The following is a 10,631-nucleotide window of genomic DNA, read 5'->3' on the forward strand; positions in this document are numbered from 1 at the left end:
ACCACTCAGCTTGGTGTCATCTGCAAACTTGCTGAGGGTGCACTCGATCCCACTGTCTATGTCATTGATGAAGATATTAAACAGTACCGGTCCCAACACGGACCTCTGCGGGACACCACTCGTCACCAATCTCCAGCTGGACATTGATCTGTTGACCACTACCCTCTGGATGTGACCATCTAACCAATTCCTCACCCACCGGACAGTCCACCCATCAAATCCATACCTCTCCAGTTTGGAGAGAAGGATGTTGTGGGGGACCATGTCAAAGGCCTCACAGAGGTCCAGATAGACGACATCTGTAGCCCCTTCCCATGTCACTGATGTAGTCACTCCATCAAGTGATCTCCTGAAGACTCCAACCTAACTTATTCTTTGATTCTGTGACAAGTTAAGAAATGCTGTCTCTCAATCTGTATGAGTTGGAAATGCCACCCACAGGTGAGATTATCAGCTTGGTACTGGGACAAGCTGCATCAAAAAGCCTTGAGAAACCGATCTTGAACTGGTCCAATCCAATGATTCTAGTGATTCTATGATTCTAGTCCAATCCGATCTTCGACGGTTGGACTCGATGATCTTAGAGGTCTTTTCCAACCTCAATGATTCTATGATTCTATGATTCTATGAAATTGTATTTGTATGCAAACAGAAGTTTATAAACACACTTATAATTCTTTCCTTTCAGACTAGCATGACACTTTTAAATTACAAAATTAATTTAAATTACAAAATATGTGCCTAAATTTGGGCTCACATATGTAAATATATGACAAGATTTTTCAAAATTTAGTGAAGGAGACACCCACCTAATATCTTTGGTAATCAGCTGATTTATTGAGGTCTTTCAATAGGATTTTGAAGCTTAACTGGGAACATCTGTTTCTGCAAATGTAGCTAGGATATCTAACGTGGCCAGAAGAAAGAAGACAAAAAGAGTAGCAGTAAAATGTATACTAAATCTTCCTAATGCAGTTTTTGATTACTTTTTTCTATTAAAATGACATATGCAGATTTCATGCTGGTATGTTATGAAGCCTTACTGCCATTCATTCAGAATGACCTGCATAGTATATTCATTTTTCCTGTGATTTAATGAGTGGCAAAAAATGGGCAATGAGTGGCCAAGCTCCACAAATGTTATTTTTTGCATCATATCACAAACTCATTTTGATATGTCTATATAGGGCTATGTGATCCTGTGGTCTTTTTATGACTGGTTAATAGGAACTAAACAAGGATAAAGGTACCAGCGCAAACTCAGTAAAAAAGAGTCACCAGAACATATTATTTGGGAAAAAATGTTGGAGGCAGTTCCACTCTTGTTCCTGATGTCGCTAGAGGAATTAGGTTTTTTTACTGCACTTAAACAGAAAGAAGAAAAATGCTCACTGATATCTTCTCTGGTTGACTTTCACAGGTTGAGGTCCTGTACACTGGGTTTGTTATGAATGTACTAAGAAACACCACCATCACTCTGCCAGCTCCTTATCTTCCTGACAATACCTGCCACATTGCCTCTTTTACATTTACAAGTTGTATTGATGTATCATACCTATAGATAGATGAATGGACAGGGGCAGGACATCTGGAAACGCAAGAAATAAAGTCATGGGTGCAGGACATAAAGCTCTATAGGGTTGCAAAGAGAACTATAGGGTTACAGAGACATCATGGACTTGTAATCCCTCCCTGGACATAGGTACTGAAAGGGAGCTGGTATTCGGAAAAGATGGAAATAATGGTAAAAGCGGTGTGTGTGAATGGAATGACAGACTGATGTTTCAGAATCCCGATAAAACAGATTCTGTTTGCATACAAAATTACTTCGGGGAAAGATAGTGGGTAGTTGTTAGAGTCTGCTGTAGAATTCCACAGTTAAATTTGGATATGGATAGAGATGTTCAAACCGTTATTACAGGGAGAAATTCTGCAGAGAATTGTCTCATTATGGCAGACTCCGGTTTCTCAGACATAGACTGGAGAACAAATGCTACTGAAGGCAGCCCATATATTCCGGAGTGTGACAACTGACAGATTTTCTGACAGAAAGCAGAGAGGCTTCTTTCTAAACTTAGTTACAGAAAGTATTGAGGTTGTTATAGGACAGCTAATTGTAAAAAATAGCATCGGATCACATGAATGTTGGTTTAATTTAAATAAAATGGAGGGATAAACAAAAATAGATCTGTTAGTAAGTCTGTCTATCAGAATTTTAAAGAAATGAGTGAAGGCAGCAGAAGTTAATTGTTTGGGGACTTCTCTGTGGAGGAGACTTGGATTTTCTTTAAGGCAAAACACGGAAGAATTTCTGGAGCTTTTAAACCCTGCAAAGCAAAAAACTTCTGGGAAAAGCCTCAAAACCTAGCTGTATGCAAACCCACCTCAAAAATGGTGCCGAGATGGAAATGGAAAAAGGGCGATCAGCAATAAAGGCTGTGCCTTACAGGTCAATTTTCAATAAGGGCTCTTGAAACAAGGGCTCAAAGACAGAGCCAGCTGATAGGAAATGAGAGCAGAAAGGAAATCTGCATTACTGTAGATGGAAGCAAAACTCGGAGCTCCTTGTTTTCACCCAGTGCAACCAGAAAACCTCTGTTTCAGGATTCAAAAAAAGCTGGTGTATGAAATCCTGCTGCTGGTGAGAAGCATCTTAAGTAAGTCTTTCCACTCAGAACTGGTGCCATGTGACTGGAGAAGAGGCAATATCTGGTGCATTTCCCAAGTACCTGGCTAAAACAGGCCTATAATGCGGGCTTCAATACAATACAAAGCTTTAGAGCAGCTTTTAAAGCAAAAACTAATTGAAAATGAAGGTAAACATAAAAGATGAAAAATAACAGATCTCTGCAAAAAACTAGATCATAAGAGAGCCACAGAGTCTAGGCTAACTTGATATCTTTCTTTCATAACCCCTTTCTCAACAAATAAAATGTGGCAGATCTATCAAAACTTTGGCATAATGGTGATTACCATGCTAATGGGAAAGTACTGGTGAAGCTTGAGAAGGTGGGGATTAGTAAAAGATAGCTAAGGCAGGTAAAGGAACTAGTTAAAGAAAGATACTGCAGGATTATGTTGAAATGCTGTTGAAAAACTCGGGCTGGAGAAGGATTACTATTACTTTTTTCAGTACTGATTACCCTTGGAACCAATCTTGTCTGAATATTTCTTTTAATGACCTTGATTTTAAAAAGTAATATACTAATAAGGTTTTGGGAACCATTATCAATGTAGAAAAGGAGAGTGATATGTAGAAAAATCAGGAGTAGCTTTCAGGCTGGAAAAGTAGAAATGAGATGAAATTTCATTTCATGCATTTGGTTGCTAATAATTTTTTTTTATGTAATTGAAGCCTCATCAGAGTGACATGACACCAGAAGAACCTGTGTTTTTTAAAGGATCATGAAATAACTAGGATTAACCAGTGCAATGCCTGAGTCAACAGAGAATTACAATCCTAGATCATACCTAGTGAGATATTGCCATGAGAAATATGAGAGCTCTGGAGAAATGTAATCTGGAGTACTCTATATAGTCCTGGTCATCCATATTCAGCAAAGATGAATTCAGACTGGAACTGATGAAGGGAAAGTCTATGAAGATAATCAAGAGAATGCAGAACCTCTCATGAGATGAGAGAATGAGCAGCAGGAAGAATGATTCTTACTTTCCCATCAACGTGTCTCTTATTCCCTGATCCCATCTGTCTATCACAATAGTCCCACTGGGCAGGGGAAAGCAGTGCAATGCCTTGTCTGGAAGGATGCATATTAGGACTGGCTGGTGGCTGGTGCCTTACAAAACAACAGGCTGAAGTCTGCCTGCTTTTCCCTTTAGTGGAGGCTCTCATTTGTCTTTTTTTCCTCTGACTTGGCTGCTTTTTTCCCCAACATTTAAAGAAACATAATTATCTTTGAGATGTTGGCTGTTCTTTTATATTTGATTGAAATAGCACAATGGATCAGAAGTTCTTAAAAGTCAGGACTGAAGGTCAGAAATGGACTATATAATCACATGAACCTCATTTCCTTAGGGAACAAGTGTAAAAACAGGGATGGCACAAGAATAAATAGGGACAGACTGCTGATGAAATTAAAAAGGCAGGACAGCAGCAGCAGGTCTCTATCAATCAGAGGATTAAACTTCCAACTGGTATATTAGATAGAAAGGGTATAACTAGTTTTAAGATTGTAATCAGGTTATGAAATGGATTATATGACATGATTGCCTTCAGGAAGTCCTCTCCTGTCCTATCAGAAACAAGGGTGTGCTAATGTGATGGCTCTATCCTAATAAGTGCAAGATAACATTTTAAGATTTGCAAAGGGGCCTACAGATCAGTTTAAAAGTCATTTGAAGAAGACACATTTACTCCACAGTATATCATATTTGTTCATCCTTGTCACTGAAAATCTGTTTTGCCAAGTTGCAGGCAGAATCTGTGACTATTGCTTGCTCTGCTTTTCTTTCTCTCTGGAAAGGCTGGGCGCTGGACTGCAGTGGTGCAGAACCTTGACAGCACGGAGAAAAGCAGTGGCAGATTGCCCAGAACTCAAGTGCTGCCCCTTATTTCCATACAAATACACATGGAATTGTATAAGATTTTACATCAGAATTCTTTTTTTAATTAAAGAGCACTGCAAATGTAGGCAGCACTTTACAGAGCAATCCAAAATTGCTGTGAAGGTCACAAAAAAGAAAAGCCGTGTAAAAGCATAGCGTTGTCCTCACAAAAAAATTGTAAAGACTTAAATGAATTTCAGTTTATTGCGCTGATATGAAAAGAGTTCGAATTCCTGATGCACGAGGATGAGCTTTGCCAGAGGGTTTTTTAATGAGCTAGCTAACACATAATTTCCTTCTGCCAGATAAAGTTAGAACCTATCAGCCATGTCCTAAACTGCTAGCAAGTCTCTGAACTTCTTGTTCAGCTCAGGCAGGAACAGCAATTTGTTTGCAGTAGAAGGACTGGAGAGCGATGCTTGGTGGCACTGGGAACTTTTGTACGCTGGCTGCGGTGTCAGCATATGAACAGTGCAGGAGTTTCCAACAGAGCTGGTAGAAAATAGGAAAATGGTTGGCCAGGGAGATCTCATGGAAATGTAGTTTCAGCAGAATCCAGCAGCTCTATGGCAGTGTGGTGACTTCAATGAAACTTGATGAATTTCTATGAATTGTTCTCAACATCTCATTTTGCTTCTGTGCTACTGTCAGTCTATATTAAGAACTGCAGTTTTATATGATATAAACTTTGATTAGACTTTGATTAAACTTTGATAGAGACTTTGATTAATAGTACTGTATGGAGAAGCCAGAACAAACCCCCCAGGGGCTGATGAAGAAAAAAACGTCAAGTGCTGACTAGCCAGCATAATATGCAGTAAACAGGAATGAGAAGCTAATCTATAATTTAAACAATGTGTTAATTAATACAGCATAAATAATGAAATCTGTGGTAAATCCAGGGAGTAATCTTGTCTATCTGCTCATCTAGGAGCAGCTAGAACACCATGCCCTTGAGTAAGATGACAGTAACTGTATGCTAACGGATAGGAGTCTCTTTCCAATCAGATGATCAGCAGGATTTTTTGCTCCCTGGTTTTTACTAATTTTAAGATGGGAAGTCTTTCTAAAATCGAATGGCTTAGTGGGAAAATCGAAGGAAGTAAAAGGAGAGTGCCAAGGGATGACTGCCAGTCTGCGGGCGTGATTCCAAAACAAGGTGCCACAGAAAGGGACAGCCCTGACCTTCCCTACCCACCCTGATGCCATGTCCCCCCTGCCTCCCCAAGGCTGGCACTACCAGTTGTGTGACACCCCCATGCCCCAGAGAGTCCAACTGGATCCTGCTGAGACTCAAAGAAGTTAGCAATGAGGAAAATAAAAGTGTCCGAGGGACCCAGTGTGCAGCCACAGGAACGCCAGCCTCGTAGCCTTTAGACTGATCTTACTGTGTCACCAAATCTGCCTAATACTTATTATTGTGGAAGTGTTCGTTTTTATAGCAAAGACTGTGAAACTACTGCTTATTTTCTAAATGGCTTGAAGGGTAGAGGCATTTTTAAGGCAATTACTTGCAGCCTTCTGAATTTATTTGGGTAATCCAATAATCCAAACACTTCCAACTCTGATACTTTGTTTTCCTGTGACTTGGAGTTAGATCCAGTGCAGGACCTGGTTGCCCAGCCCTGGGAGCAGAACTGAAAACACAGGTTGAAGGGCCCAGGTCCACAAGGAGTTTCAGGTGGTTGGTGTATGTAGGCTGGCATTGAGATCAGTTAGCCCACCCTGGCCTCCAGGCTATTGCTATTAGACTGTTTCTGGTAGCTGAACTAGCTTACCTGCAGATGGTTCAGAGGCTTCTGTCCACATATATGCCCCTATGCAAACAGATGGATGCAGGATGAGCATCAGTTGTTTCAGTGGACTTTCTGCCATTGCTCCCCCCACATGCAGAGCTGCCCCATTCCTCATACAGTTCCCACCTAGAATAAGACTGGTGAAGCTCGTGACTCCCACCATGAAGCTGCTTAGGACAAGACTTTTCTACAGAGTAACTAAGAGAGAGGAGAAAAAACAAACAAAAGCAATGCAGTTTGGAGGTGCAGCTGGCTCAGCAGAGAAGTTGCTGTGGGAGTGCTGCGCTCAGAGCACATGAAGAGAAAGGAAGGAAAAGAGACTCCCATGAGGAAAAGACTGAGGGATTACTTATTTTCAAGGCACATCTGTCTTCTATAGATATTTCTTCAGACTCAAGGGAACCACCAGGGTGGAAAACATGGAGGTAATAGGGGGGGTTAGCAGAGCTCCAGCTTAGTCCAGCATCATATTGAAGTTGTTTGTCTTCTTGAGAAATTAGCACTGAGAAATCATCATCTTCCCCCATAAGTCGTTTCACTCCTTCCACTCTGGGAGGGACCTGGCTGCTGATTGTAGGCAGAACAAGAAAGATCATTGCCTTTAATCGTGCCAGTTTTGATGAAATCTTAAAGAAGAATCAGATTTTTAGATAATAATTTAGATACTGTTTTATCAATGCTCAGATTTCTCTGGGTGCCAACACAGAAAAGAGATGCCACTCCATAATGACTGTCTATGGCCTCCCGCATAAGCAATGTTCTGCTGCAGCAGTCACGGTACAGTGGTACACAATCCTTGCTAGAAGTTTACATTGCAGTTTTTTAATCCATGTTTGGGGAGCCCAGGCAAGTGCTAAAGGATCCTTGTGGTGCATCCTCTGGGCTTTTGAAGTGGCCCTCACTGCAGTGTATGGAAGACTAAGAAGGAAGGTTTTGCACACATTGTGCAATATTTTTCTTGATCTTCATAAGGACGTCTGTACATGCCTGTATGTATTTCTTACCTTAATTAGCAGGGCTTAAGGACTGAAATAAGAAATAATCCACACCTAGCCAACACCCATTACAAAATGGGGAATCTTCAGTCACACTGACAGCATTCTCCTGTTGGGAATGATGCTATTTTGGTGCATTTGGAATGGAAAATATACAATTTCATAAATAAAATATTTAACAGTTTTTCTTGCGGTCATTAATGGCTCGATATTAGAAATACCCTGCTTATAGACCAAGGCATTTCCAGTATCATTCATTTCCCATGCCAAATTTGTGGTTTGTGATGGAAGTGTACTTTTAAGAACATGGACCAGTGATGGCACTTATCAATTGTCATGATAATTTTGTCCTGCGGGACAGAGAACTAAAAGAACAATAATAAAAACCAAGTAGCATTCTCTAAACAAAGAAAAACAATCAAACACTCTGTTTATTGATCCATATTAGAAATCTCTATAACAGGCTCAGTGAGTGGACAGCTAGCTGAAGCATATACCTTATGGCTATGCCTTTTAAAACACCCAGTTGTAGCATGATACCACCGAGAGAAATTATGCTTTCCTTATGCAGCCTCACAGCAAATCTACCATCCTATAGTGCAACGCATTATCCTTAACATTTCTTTAAAAAAGGAGAGAGAACAGAAAAAGGATTTTCACAGCTGGCAATGTACTAAAACATATTAGCTTTCATCAGGAGAATATAATGGTACTACTGTTTAAGAAAATGCTACAACCTTGTTTAATTTTCTTAGTTTTTTTAAATGGAGCCTTTTCTCCTTGGAAGATGGAAGAAAATGGGGGAAGAGAGGATAAGTAAGTATTTTCAGCCTTCTCAGCTGAAATCCATAATTATAGTTTTATTCCTTTCTGGTTTCTGATACATAAATTTCACAGAGCTGATTGCAGGCTCCAGGAACCATCTTTGCCTTTTAAATTGAAGCATTTCAGGTTTTCTCTAATTAACAACCACTTGCAGAGTACATCACAGGCTTAGTGCCTACACACCAGCCAGGTTTCTCATAGACAGATCTGTTATTGCACTAAAATGAAGGCGAGAGGCCTTCTGTATTAATAGTTTATGAAGATAGCTAAATTACAGCTGACCATACAGTATTCTGGCTATGTTTTTCTCCTAAGTCTCTCTCTGGAGTCTCTTTTTCCGGGGGGACAAAGCTTCTTGAAGTGATAATACCTTCTCCTGAATGATAATAGTTTGGACTGATTGGTGTGGGGCAGCATCATTTTGAGAAATAGCTGTAGGAAGTGTTTAGGCAACCTTCCTTGTACAGAGCACCAACTAATTAAAATAGAAACTTTAGCTTTCTTTCCCCCTTAAGGTGGCAGAGTTTTGGATCTAAAGAAACAAAACCAAAAAACCACAGGAAGCAGGACAGCTGTTATTACACGTCAGTTCAAAGAGGAGGTAAACGAAAAGCCTCTGATTTATCCACAGGAAACTGCCCAGGATCAAGGTCTTCACATAGTTACCCACTTTGTTCCCAGTCCTTTTTCACCTGATCAGCCTCACTGCGTGTTACTCATAATAAGCTAACTAGACCCAGAGCTTCTTGGAGCAAGGTGCTGTCACAGTTTTATCTTGTACAGTGGCAAGCACACGAGTTTTTTCTTAAAAGCAAATGGCAAAAATGCTGCATTTCCTTCCTCCCTCTGTCCCTCCACTCTTCCTCCCCTCCTCCCTTCACTCTTCACCGCCTCATGACGTTTGTGTCACCTTCTGGATCCCAAGTTCTCATTCACCTCATTCCCTTGCTAATAATTTCTGCCCAGGTGCAGCCATAAGGCAAAACAATGGTGCAATACAAAAGGAAAGCTATCAGGTAGCCAAAAGTAGCATCAAAAGAGCAGTAGAGAAGGACATATTCTTATATCTGTATCGCTGACTGACAAAACCCTATGGCAGGACATATGCACGCATGTACCATTTTAAAGAAGTAATTATGCTTGCTGAAAGCATCAGCCTTAGAAGGAAACCCACAGCTTGAAGGAATGAGTATTGTTGTAATGCTCAGGAGATGACTTGTATTATTTCAGATAAACATGGCTGAGAACTGATGGACGTGTTCCATAGACACTGGCATTTTCTTCACAGAATAGCTGTTTTCTGCTGTGCCGTTTTCTGTTTTGCGTAATACCGTATGAACCTCATTACTGCAGTTTGAGGGTTTTGAACATTCACAGAAAGAAGCACAGGGAGAAGAGCAATAGTTTGATTGATACAATTTTCATGTTGGCCCAGTGGATAATCAGAAGAGCTCTTCTATTACAAGGCCATGCAGAAAGGAAAACATTATAAATCCTACCCACAACCCAGGGCCAATAAGAAAGGCTAAAAAACCTCCAACAACACAGGCTTTCTTGACAGTCATTGTTAACAGCTTAACAGGAGCTAGCAGGCAAGATCTGCTCTTATGCCAGGAGTACGAGGCACACAGCAGTTTGAAAGAAGGATAAATATGTATGTATAGAAATTACATCTTCCTAATATGATAAAAAACAAATAGATTAAATGAACCCCTACCTTGGAGAGCCTGGAGTGTACGAGTCTGTACAACAATACAGAGCTGCAGGACCAGCTGTGGTGCACTTTCCAGAAACGTGGCTAGCAAATGCAGCATACTCACATCTGCATACTCATACACCATTTTCCAATAAAACCGCCATCTGTCATTCTCTCCACTCCGTCGACTCCGGATACCCAAGTATATTGTGTGGAAATACCTAGGAATAAGAAAGAGAGGTTATAGAAATGCAGAACAATATTTTACAGGTAACACTTCTGCTTGAAAATAACCAACATTTTTTCAATGTACTTCAAAATAATGAATATTTATTTAAAAGGATTATCGTATTGCAATTTATAATAGTTGACGTGATAAGAGTAAACTAAACTGAAGACAAGACTTGCCTTCATAAAACCATTTAAAAAGCTTAGCATTGTCTTATTTGTTAAATGGTATTCCTTTGAAGGACCCAGTTTTCCGAATTGAAATATAAGGGGGATGTGTTGATAATAAGGCCTCCCTCAGAATTTTTTCAAGTAATGGGGGGAAAAAAGCTCATTCTGCAATGGTCTCTACTCAGAACCTGCAAAGAACTGATCTCCTTTCTGCATGACTCTATGTGGACTCGGAAGACCACCTGCACTGCAAGCCTGGGGTGGTCTTAGCCTGGGGCCCTGCTATGGCTGAGCTCATTGTCCTGCTTTTCCACCCGTCTAATGCATTGAATATCATATTTCAGATACTGCCAA

General features: G+C 40.4%; 1 protein-coding gene across 1 annotated transcript in view; it reads right to left on the minus strand.

Annotated features, from left to right (window-relative positions):
• Positions 1–10,130, minus strand: part of XKR4 (XK related 4) — an 85,009-nt gene extending 74,879 nt beyond the window's left edge. Inside the window, exon 1 of the mRNA XM_009289338.2 lies at positions 9,900–10,130. Within this exon, the coding sequence (XP_009287613.1) occupies positions 9,900–10,023 (124 nt within the window). The 5' untranslated portion in view covers positions 10,024–10,130. The remainder of the gene's footprint in view (positions 1–9,899) is intronic.
• Between the last annotated feature and the right edge of the window lie 501 nt (positions 10,131–10,631).

The sequence above is a fragment of the Aptenodytes forsteri genome, unplaced genomic scaffold (genome assembly GCF_000699145.1).
Source record: "Aptenodytes forsteri isolate BGI_AS27 unplaced genomic scaffold, ASM69914v1 Scaffold139, whole genome shotgun sequence".
NCBI classification, from domain to species: Eukaryota; Metazoa; Chordata; class Aves; order Sphenisciformes; family Spheniscidae; genus Aptenodytes; species Aptenodytes forsteri.